The sequence below is a fragment of the Genypterus blacodes genome, unplaced genomic scaffold (assembly GCF_046128005.1).
Source record: "Genypterus blacodes isolate CSIRO-AG114 ecotype Tasmania unplaced genomic scaffold, CSIRO-AGI_Gbla_v1 ptg000027l_1, whole genome shotgun sequence".
Lineage (NCBI taxonomy): Eukaryota > Metazoa > Chordata > Actinopteri > Ophidiiformes > Ophidiidae > Genypterus > Genypterus blacodes.
The window spans coordinates 3,137,425-3,160,461 of NW_027466840.1; the positions used below are offsets into that span (position 1 = coordinate 3,137,425).

The 23,037-nt window shown below is 41.1% G+C and overlaps 1 protein-coding gene across 2 annotated transcripts in view; it reads left to right on the forward strand.

Annotated features, from left to right (window-relative positions):
• The window catches only part of nrxn2b (neurexin 2b), a 372,419-nt gene that overhangs the window by 86,300 nt on the left and 263,082 nt on the right, over positions 1-23,037 (forward strand). For both annotated transcript variants that reach the window (XM_076143906.1, XM_076143905.1), the window contains one exon: positions 5,278-5,295. In XM_076143906.1, the coding sequence (XP_076000021.1) occupies positions 5,278-5,295 (18 nt within the window). The remainder of the gene's footprint in view (positions 1-5,277; positions 5,296-23,037) is intronic.

Here is a 23,037-nt window from a genome sequence, read left to right on the forward strand (position 1 = left end):
GTTTGTCAAATATACACAGGATGTTTTTATTGAACTTGTCACATTAGGTTTTGTTGCTGTTTGCACCACCCATGTCAATTTGACTAAAAAAAACGGAGCAGAGACAAAGCCGCAGTATTTTGTTCTGTGTATGACACCTATCACACATCTCAACAAACACCGTGAGCCATGGTGATGTTGAGATGTTTGTACAGTGTCACTTTAGTTTTTTACATCCAAAAATTAGAGAGACACAAGACACAATCTTGCTTCCATCATACTCTGGCGTCCTTTTGAAATACTTGTATACTGTTTAAAGAGAACCATTAGACAGCAGCTGTGAAATTAAATACTTTTTTATTTGCTGTACTGATTAAATGCTCCACTTAAAATGTAGCTTCAGGCCCATCGTGTCTTCTTCAGCTGGTTGGATGAATGAACACTGGACTGGGTGCAATATTTTGTAACGCTTGAGTGCTTGTAGCACATTAGAAGCATTGAATCTTTGATCTAATACAGACTGGAGATGGCAGAGTTCAGCCAGCATTCTGACACCAGATGATGGACAGCCAATGAAGTGAAAAATGAGGAAGAATTCAAATATTTACAAAATCAATTGGGTATTCTGTCTTGTTCATGTTTGAATGGAGGTCAAACTGATAACACTAAATGTTAATGTACGGCATTCTCTACATATGTAATTGCCTCGGTTCTCTGATTTATAGTCATTTCTAAGGAAACACAATAGAATCCATGCCAACTAGGAATGTACTTTCTAAATTCCTGGTGGGTGTTTATGAGGAGCACTTGGAGATGCAAATGTGTGTTAGTTACTAAATTCAAATTAACCTTATTTCACATGCTTGTCTCTGTTTCAGGAGAACAAACCATAGGATTTTGTGACTGGAACATTATTTTGAAATTCTGATTTTACTCCCCACAGTGTATCCATTTAGCCCATTAGATGCAATCCACTAGAAATAAGATCTTCATTAGGGCAGAATGCCAGCACTTTCCCCCTGTTTGTTCACTGCTGTGGGAGATGCACACACATTTCAGTAGTTAGCCTCACACCTTTGTGTGTAAAGAGTATGGGTATAGACTTCCCCACACATATCTGCATCGTTTGCCTGTAGCAGGGGGAAAGCTGTCTAGTAGAAGCACGCCATTGCCATTTTGTCAAACATTTTTACCTGCTTTCACATTGCAAGCACAGGCCTGACTGCGTGCAGATTTAGCAGTTATTTTTCACTTGAAAATGTAAGAGAGAAAGGAAGATGACATGAAATATTAATAGTGAAACAGTTGTGCTGAGTCAAAGGTTTTGGACTGGATTGATTGATTCATAATGTCTCACCATTGCTGCATTTGTCCCAAAGAGTCTTTGTCTCTCTGACTCCCTCCCCGTCTGCTTCTCTCATGTTCCCTTTTCCCGAGGCATAACACCTATGAATGCAGATATATTCTTGTTTGGTGGTACATTAGTCAGTGAGAGCTCAAACGCATATCAAATTACACTTGATTTCTTAGTCCTTTTCATGACCTCAGCATTCATTGTAGTATTCAGTGAAAAGAAATACCACCTTCTCATTGACAGCCATTCAACATTTATTTTACTTTATTATCTATTTTGTAAATTGTTTCCACACATTGGAACAATAGGATTAACTGAGAGTACTGTAGTCCTAATGAGTGAACGCGCCTGACTCTACCATACATAATGAAAATGGAAAGATTTATAGAAGAAGTGAATCTGAAACCTCCTCAACTTACTGACACCCATCACAGTTCACTCCCAGCAGGATGTCACGTATACTGTTTGATTGACAGCTGTGTCAATTAGCTTGTCTGGCTCGGGAAAAAATGGCAACACTGCTGTGTCATGTTGAGCAGTCGAGATTGCAAGAGAAGCTTATCATTTTATTGGATTACCCTAACATAGAAATTCAGCGAAACTCAGCTATTAAATTCTAAATGACAATAGAAAAGGATAATTTATGCAGGCAGAATGTGAGTGAGCAGGTGTGGGGGACACTGTGGTGCAATTATTGTGAGTTTATGGAGCTGAGACAACAAATGAATTGTCCATTGGCACTGATTGTACATTTGTTCTCATTAAATTAATCAGAAAATGACATTTACACGGTTATGTTATTACATTTAGATGTTTCAGCCGAACAATTGACCATTCTTTATCACAAGATAGAGAATGTTGTGAATATGCTGCGGTACTCGAGTCAGACATGATGTTGACGAGTTTTAGTGATCCATATAATACAAATACAGTATGGGCGATCGTGTATATATATGTGTGTGTGTGTGTGTGTATTGTTTCTAGTGTTTGTGCTTGCTTGTGTTTGCATTGAACATGTCTCTTAGATCAGATCAACCCATTTCTTTTGTATTGGAATATGAGAGGAATAACAATCAAATACATCTCAATTGTATTGTACTTACACGTGATTCTGTACATGCACATTCCTGCTGATTGGATCTCAGTTAGAAAAGCCAGTTGGTGATGTAATTGAAGGTCCATTTCTTTTTTTATTAGTTTTTATTTCAATATTTCAATTTTTTTAGTTTATGCCTCAGTTTACTTTTATAAGCTTGAGTACATAAAAAACGATTATTCCTCAGTGTTCCTCTTTCTTCATAATTTCCACCAAAGAGATGGAAGACATTTTGTGTCTCACTTGTGCTTTTTAATGCGTTTTTATTTGCATAAACTAAATGCTTTGTAATTGTTATGTTATAATTACCTAGGCTCACACTCACCTTCTCTCTCACTTGTGCCACATTCTCTCCACATTTCTACACAAGAAGTGTTGACAGCTGAGCAGTGCTTAGAGAAAGAGAGAGAGGTACGGAGACGTGGTTAGAAAATAAACGGGAAACAACGGTCGCTGCTTCTCTGCAGTGAGGCTGAGCTCCTGTAAGGGTAACCAGGGGCCCTCATGGTACAAGTCAGAGGTCAATACCTGACTTGTCTCATCGATGGCTTCAACCTTTGGTGAAATGAGAGGTGTCATGGAGTGGGCTGTGTGTAAGGCATATGTCGAACGCCAGCCTTGGCCTCAATATGTTTCAATCATGAAATACTATGCGGCAGGCTTGTGTCGGCATCTTACTGACATTATTTACTATACTACTGGGGTCACCAGGGACTTTATAGCTGTGTCCCTGGGTCCTATCACTCCCTACGAGTGATATATCATCAAAAAAACTCTGTCGACCTAGCTTTGTCTCTCAGGCTGTAAAATAATACAGCTGCCATAACTGATTTTTGTTCGCACATACCATGACATGATTTTGTGTGCGAGCACGTATGGACTACTGTACATCTTTATGTCACCTGTGGTGTGCTCACCGTAGCCTGAGAGAAGTGGAGAAACGTGATAGAGGAGTAATGTTTGACCAACTATCTCTTCATTTGCTCTGCTGTACTATCTGCTTGACACACTCATTGTCTCCCTGCCCCCTTTATTGGCTTTACCTTCAACTTGCAAGAGCGTGTATGTCTATGTGCAAGTCTTTGTAAGCTGTTACCACTCGGGTGGAGCTGGAGATATCCTTGTCAATATCCAGGATATTAACAAACAGGACCTGTGAGACTGAGGCGTATTGATTGAGTACATTCCTCTCGCTCGTTTTTCTGCCATTGCCTTGATCCAACACTGTGGTCCGCTAAGCTCTGTCTTAGCTCTTCTGCCTGGCCTGTAGATCACGAACAAGGCCACAGCACAAGGCGAAGAACGGCACAATCCATCTGCTCTGGCTGGGATTCATACACTGGTCCATGTGTTGAGACTAAAGAGATCTCTTCTGCTTTGGCCAGAAAAGAGTTATACTCTTGCCACCAACACACTGCACCACTTTCAAAGTTGTTGTTGTAATCCACAGCACATGAAATTTTCTTGCATTTCAGTCTATTGAAGTCCAAAGGCTCGAAAGGTTGGTCAGAGGATTATGTACTACATTTACCTTTGTTTGGTCAGGTCTGAACACAACAAGAACAAGTGGTCTCAAAAGAAGGTCCAAATTTGCTCTGAACTAACTACAAAGTGTTGTATTCTTTTGATTTGATCTAGAACCAGAGGCAGTAGGCTGCTAAGTGAAACCACATATAGCCAAAAATGGTCCATGGACTTCATTCACGCTCCATTCTCCTGTTCAGCCACCCAAAGGCGCACAGCTTGTTTTTTGAGATTGTGATACTGCTGGCACAGTTTGAGCGGTTTAAATGATGACAACCACAAGGAATGGATAACAGTGTTCTCTGTTTCGTAAACTATCCCATCGGAGTAACCTTTTTTGAACTGTGAGGGAATCAAGTGTTCTCACGTGACTTTTCATGTAATTTGGTTTCACACGCAACATTTCTCTGTAAAACCAAGGTGAACCAAAGGGAAATTACAGGACCAGAAGAAATTACTAGAAAAAAGACTACAGCTTCCAAATGTCCAACCTGTCTCCCAATACAGAATAACCCAAATGAAGTTCCAGGAACTCACACACTCACACACACACACACACACACACACACACAGTACTTCTGCATATATAAGTAGTTAATTTTCTCTTCTGTCCATCTTTTCTATCATTTCACAGATGAACTTTAAGATGTCTAATATGACAGTTTTAGCTCTGTCACAGCTCATTTGTGTCAACCCATTCAGCTGTGATTCTTCCATTACACCTGTGCTTTTCTTATGTCACATGTCTTACTGCCATCTCTCACTGTAATCTGCTAGGGTGCAGTGTTTACTCCCTATCTCTCCTCTGCCTTCATGTATGTGGCATCTTTTACCTGCTACAAATTATTATTGGGTTACTAATTACTTTTAATCAGGTCATGTGCTTTGGTTGCAGTGACATAAATAAATGCTTTTTGGAAGACAGGTTCATCCACCACTGTCTTATTTTTATGTCCTAGGAAGAGTTGTTTGCAGAGTAGGAGTAAGTGGAAAGTGAATGTCAAGAAGATCGTTGTTGTAGTTGGGGTCCTCGTCTGACTTTGAAGTGTTGTTTTATGAAGGGAATCAGAAATGTGGACAACACCACTTGCTGTTTTCTCACTGTCTCAATTAGCTGTTCTTTGTTATGGCTTGCTCTTTGGAATAGCGCTCATGTAGAAATGTACTGCTGGTTTCAGTCTGAATTTCCTCTCTCACCCTGTGCTATGATGTCTCATTCTGTTGTGTCTACAGTGTGTTTTTGTGAAGGGGTTTATGATGGTGACATTTTGCTCCGCTCTTTGAACTGATCCATCTTGTCTTTGTCTTCTTTTCTTCCCCTCAGGTGACTCATCACAAGTTGGTAAGTTGACTTTTCTCCTTCCCTATACATTTTTAACTGACATTCCTTTCAGAGGAAACGGACACATTTCTTCTTTAGCATACAGTGCTTTATGATATGTGTGAGAAAGTCTGTGCACAAAAACCAGCAATTATCCCTGACACCTGACAGAAGTCATTTCTGCTCTTTCTCTCTCTCGGTCCCTCTCTGCTATTCGCTCTCTCTCTCTCTGCTATGTATTGCTGATGTGCTGCAGTTGTGTTGTGGAAGCCTTTCCACAGTTTTCCCTCATCTTGGGACTCTTATGGGCTGCATTTCCTTCCAGAGATTTTCAGTTTGGAACAATTGAAAGTAGAGCTGCAACTGACAACTATCTTGATAATTGATTTGTATTCATTGATGAATAAGATGGTTGAGAGTAATAGAAGTATATAATAATAGTTATATTTATAAAATAGACATAATAATCAATATAACAACACACTGAGTAGCGCTAGATGTTATGTGTAACACAATTTTTTGTGTTAGCAGTGTGTTGCAGCCCTAATTCAAAAATGGAACTGTATATTTACCATTCTGTTTTGGAATAGTGAACTGTTTGATGTGGTTTCAAAATACAACCCAAAATGAAATTATGAACTTGGAATTGTGAATATTTCCCTTCTGAATTCTGAATCACTTTAACTTTCCTATTGACTAAACTTAAGTGGAGGGGAAACAAAGTTATACAGAAAATTGCTATTTATCTGCAAACATGCTGACTTGCGTTTCATCAGCATATCATATGGAATCAGCAGGGATAGATGAAATGATAGAAGAAATGAGTATGTATCAGGGATAGGCAGTTGACAGCAGAAATGGACAGACTAATGGGCCGCATCAACATTTTAGCACAAATAGTGTGAAAATGAGATGGGTAGAGTTTAGAACTGTAGCTCACGGCAATCTGAAGGAGATAACTCTTACTTTATTGATGTGTCAGTGTTATTGTTTGCCTCTTAATTATTAGCTTTGTCCCGCAATCAAACACCACTGCAGAATGTGTAAGATGTAACGGGAAAATATGTCCCCACTCACTGTTGTTGATTCAATCTGATTCCGGAGATTCTCCCTGTGTTACTGAAACAATTCAAACAAGTCTTATTATCTTTGTCTACATTCGTATGTGTGTGTGGCGTCCAGATGTCTTTCAGGCTTTGTCCAGTGAATGTTGGGCATAGAGAGCAGATCAGCCAGTGTGCCGTCTGAATACTAATGTGGTATTTTGTCTGTCTGCGGCAGCTTGGAGACTGGGTGGGGATGGCAGGCTCGGATAGGAACATGTTCACACGCAAATACCACCCTGATTTCTTGCCACCAAGCAAGAATCTACTTCCAGGGAGGAGGGGGCAGAAAAAAAGTAATTAAAATTTGATCTGTGAGTTGAGAGGAAGAGGAAGGTTTTATCTTCATTAAGACCACTGGGCAAAAGAACCAGATAATGCAGTTTTCCTTTCAGATACAGATGCCAGGTTTATCAACCTAGGCTACTCTGCAGTCGGTACTTTATTATAAATTACTGACATTTTATGCATTTTACATATTTATTATTTAGCAAAGTTCAAGCAACTGCGGTCCAAAATTAGTAAACTCTTCACTTTCTCCTGAAGGAACATCAATGCCTACAAAGGGATAAGGGTAATGAATAAGTAATAAGTTTAACTGCCTTGGTTTTATGCTGTGATGAAGTGGTCCCAAAACTACACAGGAGATTCTCCATTATCCTCCCAAGGACAAATTCTTTTAAGACATACTGAAGTAGTGTTTCGATAAACCACTGTGCGTGCGTGCGTGTGTGTGTGTGTGTGTGTGTGTGTGTCTGTGTGTGTGTGTGTCTGTGTGTGTTTACTCAGTAGAACTCTGTAACCAACTGCAATCTTGCAGGGCCCTTTGTCGATGGTCAAAAGTGTCAAAACACCACAATACAGCTGTGGGAAACACTCCCTGCTTTACATTGTGCTCGCTGATCTGTCTACTTTGCCAAACAGCATTTGCCCTAAATATGTGTCTTCTACTCTAGCTCTAGTTATGCTCTTAGCTGTTGGTTTAGGAAGGAAAATGCGCTTACGATTTCTTGTGACCTGAAGTTCTTTTATCTACCTTTGTTGAACACACTTATTGTAAGTCGCTTTGGATAAAAGCGTCTGCTAAATGACCGTAATGTAATGTAATGTAATGTAATGTATGTGAACAGGGGTTGAATCAGGTCCCACGCTGGTCAAGAAAATACCATCGTCTGAACCAAATTTTGCGGACTATTTTTTGAGGGGAGTCAGGCCTTTTCAGTGCTGGGCTCACGAGGCAGTTGTAGTGACAGAGGTAATTGCCCCTTAGATGTCAGGGCAGACACACAGAGATCCTTATCCCAGTGAATCCCGAATTTCATTCTGACTTCAAAAAATGGCAGTGGCAGAGACAGACATCTTCCTGTGCACATCTCCCACCTCTTTGTCTATCTCAAGCCTTGTTCTCCTCACCTCAGATGATTAGCATCTGTCTCTCGCTCTCTTTTCTTCTTTCCCTCCCTGATTGCCAACCTTGAGCTAATCAGAGCCACCAGAAGCTTCTTCACGCTTGATGCCGAACCGGGATTGGCCTGCTCGGCGTACACAGAACAGCGAAGAGCGCCCAGTGCACCACGCTTACACAATTTTGAACAGCAAATGAGACATTTAAGCTTGGTGTGGGGTTAGTGGATGCTGTGTGGAGAGTGGCAGTTAGCAGAACATATTGTTCTCCACATTCCGCCTCCAAATAGTCAGACAAGCCTTTAAAAAATGTGCCAATGCTTCCGGCTATTTTATTTCCTTTCAGAGAAGAATTATGAAAGTTGCATTGATCAAAGATACAACAAAAATAAAGCAAACGGTTCGTAGTGCTCCTAATTTATGACTTCCTTTCATCACCTTGATCATTGAAATACTCCACAATCTTCCACTTGACAGATGCAACCTGTTTAAATGAACAAGTCTATCTTAGGCACAAACACAGGAAACCAGGCGGCGAATCACGCTCGATTAGTCCCAGAAAAAACAACTTTGTTTCTGCCAGGCAAGAAACAATGGGCCCTCTGAAGAGCACAACAAAATGGCTGGTGTGCAGCATAACACCTGAGCCTGAGGCCACATTTGCATGCTGGAGGGTAATGAGAGATCTACCTGAGATAATTACTGCTCAAGTCATTCTGGCTCTCATCCCCGACCACAGGGAGCAAGTTAAACTCACTCCATTTGAGGCGCCTTGCATGCCTTTTCATGCTCCACTGTGCCACAACACACCAGCAACAACTGCAGAAACCAAAATAGCTGCAGGTAGGTGTGTAGATAGACACATCTGATTCACATGGAGTCGTGATCATAATGTTTGTAGCAGGTTAGTTTGGTTTGCTTGTCTGTGTTTTGGCAGGAATTGTGGTTGTGAATATTTGTAAATGATGGATGATGTGGTAGAAGCATTTGCGGAGGCACCGGCTGAAAGATTTCAAGGAATCATCTGGTTAAAATCGAGTATTATTAAGTTGATGTCTGCAATAGAAGGGTCAAAGAGTCGGTAGAGGCCACAGGGCGGTAGAGAGCACAGCAGGAGTAGTTGCTCCATGTTGAGGATGAAACTGGAACCAGAGAAGGGAGTTGCAGTGGAAAGGGACCGACAGGGAATGGAGCTGGAGAAGGTGTTGTCTTTGTCTTCCAGGCAAAGTTGGAGCTGCAGAGACAGAAGTTATTGTCCTGCTAGTGTCCTGCTCTCTTATGTTCTTTCTGTTCCAAGTGGGGCCTCGGGTAGTTCTGCTGACGTAAGGGATTTGAAGTTAGTAAGTGGATTGAATGAGCGAGAGCCTGAACGTTTTTTTCTCCATGTTTGAATGTGACAACGTAGTGGCAGATGACTTGTCTCGGGCTCCTTAGTAGGACTACAATATGTTTGCATTTATTTATATTCTCTCTGCTGTGTCCCATCCTCGTTGGCTTCCCTCCCTCTTAAAGTGCTTCAGGAGTCCAGTTGCTGGGGATGTCCTCCTTTGTTGCGGCCTACCTACCTACCTACGGTCGTAACAAAATTAACATGCATCTCACATTGAGAGCAGGTTTATAAGTAGTTTTTATTAAACTTGTCACTGGGGGTAAAATGTTAGTGTGGTATTTTTATTTTTCTCCATGCCCACAAATATCTCAGCAATCTGTTTTTTTGATGATGTTGCATTATCCTGTAAGTTGAGAGTTTCCGTGGATAAGGGATGGAATGCATTTACTCTCTATCACAATGCTGTGGCTATTTTTCCTCTAACCGGGTCGTTCTGATCTGAGGACAGTGCTTATCACGCCAGGGTCAGAACACACCTATATCAATGTGAGGTGAAAAAGGGGGAGACCCAGCATATAGAACAATGGATGACTTGATGTATATTTAGCCTAACTGTGGTGTGGTTTACAAAAGCCATCATTAAGAGTAATGACTATAAATCCTGATTTGTAAAATGTTTATGGAGCGGCTCTGCTGATGTTTAGCCTTTTTTTGGATGCGGGAGACACCCGTGACATCGCAATCATTCAAACCCACTGCAGCTTTATTTCATCCTTGTCTTGTTACAAAGGAATAAATTAAACTGTAATATCTTGACTGCTGAGAAATTGCGCCGGATTGTTATAAATGATGGTGCGCTGATAATGTGATTGTTGCTGCTCAGTGTATTCAGCCAAGCAGCGGGACTGCATGCGAGGAATAAGAGATGGGGAACACCGCTAGAGATACATTGCTGCCAGCGTGTGAAGATTAACAGCGTCTGCTTCCATTAGCCTCAGAGTAATTCTAAAGACAGCAATGAACCGTCTGTAGCTGTAAAATCAAATCAACAAGTTACGCAGACCACCAGGATTCAGGGTTGATTGCCTTCTCTCAGAAATTGTGACTCTTTTTGTCTTAATAGATTGCAGAACATAGGCGCCTTACATCCTGTCAAAGTAGCTATTAATTAATTTTCAGTGTGTCTAGATACAGACCCTACCTGCTTTATGTTACACTCTGGGATAGTTAGACTGAGCGTCAATACAAACATAAGAACAAGATGGAAAAGAGAGGCAAAAACAGCAAACAGGCATCAAATGTTGTAGCAGAGCAAAAAAATGGAGGAGTAAGCTTGGAAGTGAGAGTTGTGTTTGCGTGTGTGTGTGTGTGTGTGTGTGTGTGTGTGAGCATCCATTGTGAGTGTAAGACATGGTTGCAGAAGGAGCAAGGAGCCTCGACTGTGGCTTTTCTTTTTTTGCCAAATATTTTATTGAAGATAGAAATACAAGCATATGGTTTTACAACAATTTGGAGAAAAACAGTAATGAAAAAAAGTATTTTGTAGTTGTACACATCAAAATGGATGAATAAGGGAACAAAACAACAGAGAGAAAATTGGAGCCAGTTATGACGACATTAACGTGATCCTGTTAGTGTGTCACTGCCCAGGGAGGGGGGAAGGGAGAGGCTGACAAGAACAAAACGGATCATGCACATAACAAGCGAAGCAAGAAGAAAAAAGGAAAGAAAAGAGAAGAAAGGAAGGAAAGAAAGAAAGACAGAAAAAAAGGGCAACCTCACCACCTCACCCATCATTCACACACCGCATCCTGACCCTTTAGCAGTGAAGAGCAAAGATGCACACAAATGACAATTATTTATTTATTCACAAAATCCATATTCTCATGACGAAAGGAAGTAACACATTGTTGCATTTCATCCATAACACATTAATGAAGAAAATAGATTTCTTTCATGTAGTGATGAGTTTAAAAATAGAAACTCTGTGCAGATAAACATCCATTCATGTTGTTGCGTGATTCATTCCATGATTTATCAGGTCTCAATGTGCATTTACCGTTATTTCATCCAAACAATTCTCTTGCCCGGCCACAAATTGAATTCAGTCCACTAATCGTTTATTCAATATCTCACAGAATGCATTTTGTGTCATGAAAGAGCCCAGAAATAACCCAATCATTTTGTCATTTTGTCACTCCCCACAGTTCACACACATATCAAACACTACACACCCTTCCATCTTGGCTTAATTGTACAGTCCCCCTTTGGGTTTAACTAACACAAAAACCTCCCATTACAATGTGATTCCCTTTCATATTTCCTCCTTGGCAGCCATTCTCATGACGTCCTTCGGTGTTCGTGTCTAGCTCCAGGCTAAACTTCATTAAAATTCTCGGCAGGCTCATTGCAGATCTATTAGCTTGATTTGACACCATATGATGGGGAAGAAACAGAGCGAGTACGTGTGAGGAAAAAAGAGTAATATGCTTTTGTTTATGTTATGGGAGCAGCAGTTGTGTTTGCTAAGTTTACTGCAGGGTTATGGATCTAGATGGGCCTCGGTGTCAACAATTTAGAGGAAGCGTTCATTAACAGCCGCAGCTTATTACCAACAGCTGGTGCTGGGTACTGCCCAGAGCCCATTGCATAGATTAACACACACTGTAACACAAACGCACAAGCACATCCTTGCACTTTATGTATAATGACCATCTATGACTGCATCGATTCTCTATCTCACCTAGATTTGTTGCTGTTGTTTGTATCTTGTGTCGGTGTTAATACATACACGGTGTCAAACTTAGAGAATATTTCCTGAGAGATGACGTATGAGTGCATGTGTGAGTGAATTAAAGACGACGCCTCTCATCTCTGTCTCTGCCAATGGATTTCTGGAAAACATGCATCCAGCAGGCTTCAGGCCACAGTCCACAGTCCAGTTGTCGGCTTAATTTCCATCAGACAGTGTGTGACGCCATCAGTTGAAGTGTAAAGAGAAGACATTGTGTACTTTTGAAGAAAACACACATTATTTTGAAGGGCAGAGTTGTGGTTGCAGGGTGCACATTTTTCTTGCTTTAGATCGATGTTTCTACAGGGAATTTTCATTTACAATACATATATAAAAGGTTAATTTTCAGTTTGAAAGTAAGAAAGATTTAGAAATGCGGCCGGGGCATTTTTGGGATGGCTGCACTAGAATAACATTCTCTCTCTGCTTCCTTTGGCTTTTATCTGGCTTTACCTAAGTTCTATGGCTGGTTTCAGAGATCTGAGATGAGAAATGCCAATGGAAATTCCCCTTTTTCTAATCCTTCGCTAACAGAAATGAGAATATATTTGTAGCAGCAAGGTAAATATACTATAGGGATGGATAGGTAGGTAGGTAGGTAGGTAGGTAGTGGTTTCTCATAGAATCTCATTGTATATCCCAGTAGGTCATGTGCATGTTCTCAACTCCCAAATACATCATTCCCTACAGTCTTCAAAGGCAGCAGTTGGTGTTACCCCACAGCACACAGCATCGTGCATCCAGTGTGTATCTTTAGTGATGACTGCACTGTGGTTCCCAGGCTATGGTTGGCAGCAGCCCGCAGCCGGCCTGATCGATAAGAAACCCAATAGGAGAGATGAGGCTCATGAATCAACCTGTCTAGATATGCGCACACATACACACACACAAACACACACACACACACACACAAACACACACACACACACACGCACACACACACAAGACAAGAGAAGAGAAGTACACCAGTTGTGCTACTGAAGCATAGCAAATGTGCTCATATAAAGACTAACAGTCCATACAGAGAGACTAACTAACCCACAGATTCCAGTAATCAACTTCTTTCAAAGTGATACTTCCAAAAGTTGATTGTCAGGCCTTTAGTTTTGAATTAGGTCACTGCCATTAGGTCACAAGCTCTGAGCAATCTGCAATGTTCAGTCTTCTCCACTTCCTGCAGTAAGAGTCAAAAATGGTTCAGGACCTTTTTGTTCCTGAAGGGAGATTCCGCAATTCTTGAAAAGCTCCATTAACTCAGAAAATTCCCTGCAGTTCCTAAGATGCTATACGTATAACCCAGCTGAACAGCCAATTGTGTCTATTATGAATGAATTTTTCCACTATACAGTATATCTATATGTGTATGTTTCAAATAAATATGAGGTGCTGTCATTACTTCATGGTTAGTTCAAGTACCGGCATATCACTGCATGCCTAGTCAACCTTTTTCTCGACGCCCTGTGGCGTTGCTGTTGAGTAAAGAATGCAGTGGGCTTGTACGTGGAGGTGATAAATGGGAGAATGTTATCTGTGCTACTACGGACTGCAAAGTACAAGAACACAGGGTTTGCTCTGGGGTAGGACACACTCAGGCTACGAGGCTAAGGTTGATATATCACTGCATGTTGGCAATAGGATTCATGTTGTAAGGGCTAGGAAAACATTGTGAGAGCAATAAGGGCAATAGCTGCGAGGCAGTGTGTTTACAGAAAGAGAGAGACACTGAAATATATTTTGTCACGCATGTGTCTGAGAACAAAGTGTCCTCTTGCAATTTGATGTGAATCACTCACACAAAAATGTTGTGTTGTCAAAAGGGACTACAGCCAGGTGAAGTATATTCCATATTGCAGCAGATGATTGATCTTTACTAGAGTGTGTGTGTGTGTGTGTGTGTGTGTGTGTGTGTGTGTGTGTGTGTGTGATTTATGTACAGTGTGTGCTTGTTAAAAAAAGAAAAGGCTGTGAAACAACCGGCCAATTAAATCCAATCTGTTCTGGAGGACAGACGACATCATAAAAGTACATCCTGCTGACATGACACACATACACACACAATGTAGGACACTGCCCGCTATAACACTGTATATATACTGTATGTACTTGACAAAAATGGTTATCATCTTGAGAGGGAAAGAGAGAGAGAGAGAGAGAGAGAGAGAGAGAGAGAGAGAGAGAGAGAGAGAGAGAGAGAGAGATATGCAGCTAAAAGAAGCTGCAATCTATTGAACGTCAGCCCTCTACATACAAGAACACAACCATGCCACTGGGGGTCATTACATTCATTTTGTGTCACTGTGGTTAAAGTTGATCACACTCTGAACATTAACATTGTACATTTGATTCTCGTTTCCTGTTTCCGTTCCGTAGTGTGGCTACACTTAATTTCATAAAAAACGGATTCAGTGGAGGATTCACCATTTAATCAGACGTCAGAGCAAAGCCACACACTCTGCCCATTAATTCTTCTCAGGCCTTGATGCATTCAACGTGATTTAGTGATTCTCCAAGAAAGAGATGATTATTTTCAGAAGTTGGAATAGAAATTGTATAGTTTAGTAAGGTTCTCTACAGCATTACCCATCTCACAAGTGCAACCAAGCAGCCACATCCACCCACCCACCATCTTTCACACTTATATTCTGCTCCCCAATGCTTTTGCTATTATTTCTTACTTTGAACAATCTGCTGGCTTCTTCTGTCATCTAATTAACACTTGGAAATCAGTGAAACACACGCACACGCACACACACACACACACACACACACACACACACACACACACACACACACACACACACACACACGCACACATATATACCGGAGCTTTATTTACCTTTTGTCGCATGGATAATCAGCCATATGGAGGAATGTGGATAATGAAAATTAGATGATAATTTATATGTGTGCGTGGTGAACAACCTGCAGAACAAAGGCGATAGCTTAAGACATCATCATTGGCTGGCTGTAAGCTTTTCTTATCTGCGTGTTTGAATCCCACATGGCAGCTATGAGAAATGTGTCATCCACAGCAAACGGGGAGTCACCTTATTTTCAGTTGTGACGGATTCAGATCTCCTTATAAGGCATAATCTGTATTTTCCGGAAATTGCTCCATCTTTCTCAGCGTCTCTCTTTATGTACATGTGTGTTGAGTTGAACTGTACAGGAACCTTGGTCTTCAACCCACGCAAGACCTCCCCCTATGTGGCACTCAGGAGTTTGAATTAAAGTGGTTTTGAAGGAGGCAAGGCTTGGAGGATACCACCGGCTTATGAGTTTGATTGCCATGCCCGCCACTCATAATGAGGCCCATTACAGAGCTGATGTTGTAAGATTAGGCCAATTTAAGAGACATGAGGGCCTTACAGATCAGCAAAGAGGCGAGGAGAGAGAGAGAGGAGAGAGGGAAGAAGTGATGGAAAAGGTAAAGGTGGAGGAGAGACTAGGAGAGAGCAAACACTGATGGATTTATTACACCGATATATTTATTTATCTCACAGGGCTCCGAGAGTGGAGGTAAAGCTAAAGGAGATGACAGTGAGAAGCGGTGTGTTTGTGGCCACAGTGGAGCAGAGAGGAATGGTAAAGGGAATATCTGCATTTCTGTCAGAATGCAAGAGAAGCAACAAGGTTCTCGGTTATTAAAGCATCGAGAGCCTCTGATAGCCATACAGCTCAATTTTGCTGCAGCCCCATGACTGGAATTGAGTGGAATTCAAAACAGGTCGGGTTGTCATGTAGAACGCTGACAGATGTTTGTGTCCCCCTTTCCTTTTCGTTATAATATAGGATATTACAGAATTGCAAGTAAAAATAAATGTTATTCTGTCCCTCTGTGCCTTTCCACTTGTTTGAGTCGGTTGTATGAGAAAGCTGATTTACTTTGCTGGCACATTCACAGACATGCTGAATGTTTCCAAAGTTGTATGGAAGGACCAGCTGTTGGAAGAAATATAATATTGCGATATTATTACATGGCAAACAAGGCAAAACCAACAAAGACTTGTGAGAACCGAAACAGTTGAAAATTATGGAAATCCATTAAAAAGTACTCTAAGAAGACTTTTAAATAGGATTCCATTTGAAATATAATAGAATTACATTTTAACCACTTAAGTCTGGGAAGAAAAAACTGTCCACTTATTCCCTGATCAACTGAGCTCATTCTGGCTGTCAGCATCACATATAATACATCTTTACACCCAAATTTAGCAGGCAAAAACACTGAGACTGAGGACAGAATAATTGACACTTGCAGCTCATTGGAAACACCTTCAATCTGTCACAGCACAACGTTTTTGTGCGATTCCAGCCTTCATTTGTGAAGTTCTAGCCATTTCTTTTTTTACATTTAAGCAGACCTGCTTCACTGTTTACTGGTCTTCCATTCTATTCATGCAGGCGGTGAGGTGCCATTTCTGCCATTTTGCCAATTCTACGGAAAGTTTAGGTTATGATTTTTTGAGGTCCCCTTCATTGTCCCCGTTTCCCTCACTTTGTGTTTATAGTGATCCTATTTGTTTTAGAGCCACCCCATCATTAATATATGTGATTATTCTTAGAATCGGATGCTTGTTGGGTAATTGTGGTGTCGCTTTCTTGTCTCTTTTTTCCTGCGATTCACGCACGCTGCCATCCAGTTCATAATGCACAAGATGATTTTCTTGGTGTGTTTTCATGTTTACAGCTGTGTGATGCTAATTGCTTAATTCCACTGTAAAGAAGCAGGCTGCACTTCATTCACTGTTTAATCTTTCTTCCATTCTCTGTGCATATGCGGAAGCTCCATTCCAAGGTGTTGGTCTCACCCTCTGTTTTCACTCTCATTATTGCATTCTCACAGTTTTTCCTGTCCCGTGAGAACAAATGTTAGTTGGCACAGACTTAGGGAATTATCTATTTATGTAAAGAAACTCTTTGACGTAGGCCCAATTCAGTGAAACAGATTACCAGGATCCGTGCCTCTGCAGATCTGCTGCAGATGAAGATTTTTCCTTTGATGCACTGAAAGCAACAGAGGTGAACGTTGGAAAATGGCATTTAAACCTAAACGCAAGCATTGGAGAGACGAAGTGATGAAGATAATTGGCATTTACTCCCCCCTGTCACTGATCTGACCTGGTGCAGTAAATGACGTGACTAAGAGTGTCCCTGGTAGAAATAATGCTGGACACTGTCGTTTCCATTATGAAGACTCAGGGAATTGGATAAGCTTTAAATTATTTATTTGAATTGACGTTTATGAAATGTAAAGACTCTCTTTTGCGGAGGCCCCATTCAGTGAAATGGGGTTCTTTGATTCTTAATGTCAATGCTGATGGCCGGGCGCTACTAGGTTAAGAACTGGGTGCTGAACCATTGTCTGGAAGTACTGCAGCGTTCCATAGTACCAGAATCCCTGCAATAGTCCGATAAGCAGAACGAAACATGTGTCGGGGGGGAATGAGAGGTAATGCGATGCACTTTTGACTGTTGACTGGCAAACAGCAGTAGAGTGTCGTTGGAACTGCAGAGAGCACGTAGCGGCGCCTGCTGAAGTGTTGGATTAGCAGCTCAGTATGGGTGATTGACTAATCCAACACAACATTCCTAGATGAGGTGAAGAGAGTTGATTTAATGGAAAAATATTTGTGATACTGAGTACTTATACTTGGATAGAGAGTGCCACCATATTGCTGACTAAAATCAATCATTATCGATAAATAAGCATCTAGTTTGTGTCTATGATTGGGGAAGACGCTGCATAGAATGTCTCTTTATATGCTGTAAGCTTTGACAAACTAGCAGAAGGTGAGATCGTGGGATCGGTAGTTCATCTGATGTTTTCAAGACTACTGAGCGGTGTTGGGTGAAATTGCAGCGGCTGCCTGAGCTATCAAACTTCTACTTTATAGCGAAGCTGGTGTGGAGCTGTTGCAAACAAGGGGCAGGGCTCGGTTGATGGAGCACGATGCCAAGCTGGGGAGGGGGCCGGAAGCACTGAAGCAGCTTGATGCCATTGAAGTTTCCAGCTCTGTATCTGGGAATCCAAGGATTTAATCAACACAGTGAGGTCACAGATTGCTGCCAAAACCTGGCCCTGAGTGGCGGTGGTGTTGTGTGCCGACATACCCGCTGCAGCAGTCACCTGTTTTCCACAAAGGCTTGGTGGGGACCCATATTTTACCTTACGCTTGCGGCAGGGTTTTTGTAGTGAGGGGGCGGGCAGGTTGGCCTGAAGACGCTCGCTGACTTGGAGAGAGAGCGATATTGGTTGGGAGGCCAATCCAATTCCTCCTGGATAAGCCAAGCTCTGTTGCAATGCCTGGGCCATTAGGCAGAGTATGACTACGTCCAAGGGCCAGTTTGCTCATGAGGAATCCAAAGCCCCCTCCTGCAGGGAGCTGAAGCTGGGTGAGGGCGATGGACCTAATACTTCCTCATCAGATAAGGTTTCCTTCAGCATATTTTCCTTGCAGTGAGACATATTTTGTCAGGAGCTGCGTGTGAACAGGATATGAGGTATGAAAAATGTTTCCTTCAGTACTCTGAGAGCAGCGATGATGAATGTTAGGAATGGCATTTAGACCTTTGTGCATGCAAATGATTGGACAGACATGAGTAAGTTGCTGATCTGATTGGGAAGGGTAAATGACCTGACTAAGACTTCTGCTAGAATGCTAGAGGCTTTCATTTCCACGTTTCCCTGTGTTGTGAGTGTTATTTAGTTAACCCAGCCAACTTCAGCTCACAGACCTACTTGCAGGTGACCTCTGCTGTGCATTGTACCTTTTTAATTGGAAGAATAGAAGTATTTTTCAAGGACACTATATGCCATGTGGAGGAACCTTTGATAAATGCTTTGGGCTGCAAGCAAAGACTGGTGTGATTCAGAGGGGCCCCAGTGACAAACAGCCTTTACTGTGTAACATGGTTTACAAGGCGTAGTGGATGACCTTCCCTATGACTTATACAACATCTTCATCATTGTATGGCTGTTGGGTCTGTATGGTATTGTGTGTGTGAATGGGTCAGGTCTGCACTTATATGTGTTTCAAGCCTTTGTGAATTGTGAATACAATGGAAATAGAGTTACTCCCAGGTGTCTGTAATGCAATCTATTGTCTGTAATTTGCATGCATTACAGGTTATTGATGTACAACGCATGATGTGGGGAAATGTACATTGAATTGTCAAGATGGTTTAACGGAACGGATGCAGTGATATACGTTTGCAATCTTCATCTGAAAAATTCAATTTCAGATCTTAGATAGCATGATAACACTTTCATTTTCTGTGATGATTACAGTTTATAGCATTACCGCAGTAAAACATAAGCACCTGTTTCATAAAGCAAATGGAGTCTCTGCCGCTTTTTCTGTTGATGATACAAATTTTTCCAAGCAGCAATCATTTTTGGATAAGGAATTATTATTATTATTATTAGTAGTAGTAGTATTAGTATTAGTATTAGCATTAGTATTATTTGTATTATTATTAGTTATATTATTATGTGTAGTATTATTATGTAAATAGATACAGAAGGCTGCCTACTCCTTCCTTGTTCTGCATAGTGTTCTAATTCTTAGCAGCATATCTCAAAGTAGAATGATGATGTGTGGGAATTCATAAAATTTTTAGTATTAAGTAGCTATGATGACGCTGACGCTCAAACAGATGAAATGATTTTGAAACAATTTCAAAAGTTATAAACATAGAGTTAGGGTTATTGCATCATAAATCTTTTTACACAGATGCAAGTCTTGTTTGTTTTTTACAGTAAAGGTGCGTTGCATTACAAAGCTTTAGTGTCATCACAGCAGCACTGTCATAGAATACACGTAGTTTGAGGCAGATTGGACAGCTGGCTGGCTCAGTACAGCACGGTTACATCAGCTCCGAAAGGTATAATGTACACAGCATCTTTTTCAAAACACATTAAAATGTTGTCTTGTTTAAATGTAAAATACTCTATCATAGGTTTAAGCAAACTATAACATTACAGAATGCCTCCTGTGATGTGCTGTGCCGGAGCATTAAAACACAATGGAGTAATTAAAACACATTTCCTCAAATCTCATTTTAATGCTGGTGTTTGCAAGAGAAGAGTCCATATAACCTGGAGTCAGAAACAAAGTAGTTCACTCCATTTTGTTATACAGCACAGAGGCAGCAGAGAAAAGCGCAACAGATTACAAAGGTTAGTGAAGGGAGAAAAAGTGAAGATGACAGAAGGACCACTCATGGAAAGTACAAGGATACTTGAGGAGGACATCCGTTTGTTTCCCGTGTAAATGCTTGGTGGGTGATTATTTCTGTCCTTGACAGTGGAATTCTAAACAATTTCATAGTTTAGAATACTGACTTATGCTTTATTTGAATTGCATTGTGAACCATACAAATACATCACACCCTCTCGCCCTCTGCTTTGCATCCCTCCTTTCTATGCAATCATCATGCTAGACAGGCTGTAATCAGCCAGGCTGGGGAGAGGATAAATCTGAAGCCTCTGCTCTGATTGGCAACAACAACATCACAACAAGGCCTCCCAGATGAGTGCAGGCTTTTATAAGTACAACTTGGATTTTTGTGTTCATTCTTAACACTGACTGACAGGGTGTGTGTATTAACGTTTGGGTGTCACTAGAATGACACGGATGGACTGTACTGGAGAGCTTTTCTTCAAGGCACTTTACAAAGACCTCAAATTCACACTCATACCTCATCATTCTGAAGAGGCATTCACTCACATTTCCATTTCTCAGCATTGTTTTAGTTTTAGCTTGCTGGTCTCTAAGGTGGGACGTGTGACATTTTGGTAGTCCTTTGAGTCCCAGTTCCAAAGTCACTCTAGCCAGTATTTCCCTGTAGATGCGTACGAACACACAGACCGCAGTTTGTTGATATTGTACTGGTAAGGCTTGCACAGATGATAGAACAAGAGTGAAAGAATTGCTTTGTTTATTGGTAGCTTTCACTGAAAGTGATTGTTAGTAAAGCATCAAATGAGCAAATTATTATTATCAAAACAAAACCCAAATTCAGAAAGCCTACATTCAGAACAAATAACTCAATAAAGCATGTATATGGAATAAAAAGTACTGTCTGTTTGACATTAAATAATGTTTACTGGAATAAATTCTGTCTTTTATTTAAGGATTTAGTGTTTAGTTTTCTTTTTTATGTGCATTCCAAGATGATTTTCCTTTAATAAATTCAATTAAACACAAGACTGTAAATAGTCTTTAAATTATGGTTATCGGTTTCTGCAAATTAACACTTTCTCAAAAAATATTGATCGAAATGTAAAAAAAAAGATTATGCTGTCCGGGTGGTTCTGCCTTTACTAAGAAAAAAACTTGATAATAACTTCAGAGCCCACCTGTGCTCCTAGAGACTTTGGTACTTTGGTACTACATCTGAAGACTCCATTAAGTTCACTTGCTGCATCTGCTGGATTTTGTCATTGTCGTCCAGAAAAAGGAAAAGCTCCCCTGCGTTTGTTTCAGTGTTCAGTTTGCTGTTTAGAGGCTTTTAATTGTGCGAGGGAGCCGCAATCCTTTTTGAGCAAGGAGCCACTGACAATACGGCTCTGATTGTGGTTTGCCAGCAAAATAATGGCGCTGTGATTTGAGCCACTCGGCCAGTGATTGCTGCCAGGGCAGACTTTCTGACTTGCCAACGTGTTCTCGTGATAGAAATGACGGAGGACGATGTAAACAACCTCCTCCTGAACCACTGCAGATTGGCATTGGTTGTATTTCTCTGTGAGTGGTGTGTATATTTTTCTTTCCCTTTCCCATGCTCTCATTATCCTTCACTTTCTTGAAATTGGTCTTGTGAATGCTGTAATTTCTGAGTAGGGCACACGTGGAAATGACAAGTGCACAATTTGTACTTGCCTCTGTTTGTAGTTCTTTCCATGTAATTGTAATCACCAGTAGTGGCTATTGCCTGGGTTACATACTGAATTTACCTGACCTAATGTTTGTGATCACAGATGCTTTTCGAAATTAATCAATCCATCAATCTCACTTATTTGGGTTCAGGTGAGGTATGACAAACTGAAATTGGTGCAGTCTCCCTTCAATTCAACAGCGTCTAATTTCTGGCTCTGTAGACTATAAGGAAACTGAGATCTTGGTGATGGTAGAGTCGTAGATGTCATTTGTTGGGCAAGTTAACTGTTAAGGAAGCCAACTGATGTCACACGATCAGAACCAACGAAACAAGCACTCAGACAGATAGGAGAGACAGTTGACTGAGAATAGTTTGCACATGTGCTGTCAAATAGCAGCCCATCTGGGATATTGTTCCACCACTATGAGTCTTTCCTTGTTTTCATTTTAATTTCCCAATGCAAGGCAGATGGCCGCCCACCTAGAACCCGGTTCTGCCTGATGTTTCTTCCCGTAAAAGTGGAGTTTTTCTCAGATTGGAAGTATCAGAGTTACAATCACCTCTACAAAGAGTGTGCCACATAGACACTACAATACATGTTTTGCTGTGTTTCAACAAGGCACTGCACATGTGAAATGTTAGAGCCAGGTTTGTATGCTATGGTATGGCAGGACCAGGTCTCAATGGAGTAAACTTTTGGAAGGTTTTCCAATAGCAAGTAAGCGAGTTCCTAACAGGTTCTCTAAGAGCTTGGGACCTGGCAACCTCTAAACTTTATATTTTTTTACAGAAGGAGGACCAATTGTCTACAAAAAGTAGGGCCTAGAGGCCAGGGGAGACTGGGTGGTAACTGCTCCTGCTGTTCAGTCACTTGAATTATGTCCTCCGGGATATGTTGAACCAGTTAGCTTGTGTCTCTATTGATGACATTTTGATCTTCTCTAAATCAGAGCAAGAGCATATCCGTCATGTCCACCAAGTTCTGCAGAGGCTTCTAGAGAACCAATTATTTGCTAAGGCAGTGAAAGAGAGTCCATTGGTTTCCCCCTCTGCTATTACACCGTCATTCTCAAGTTTCAGATGCCCTGCATTTGGTATCTGTCTACCCATTAGCAAACAGGCGGTCCACTGTCTGTCACTCTCTAATACTTCATTCAGTCCAGTTCTGCCTCTTGACAGCAGGGGATTATATTGAACAATGCTTTACATAACGCCAGGTTTTACTTACTGCTGACCAGGGTTTAAAGCCT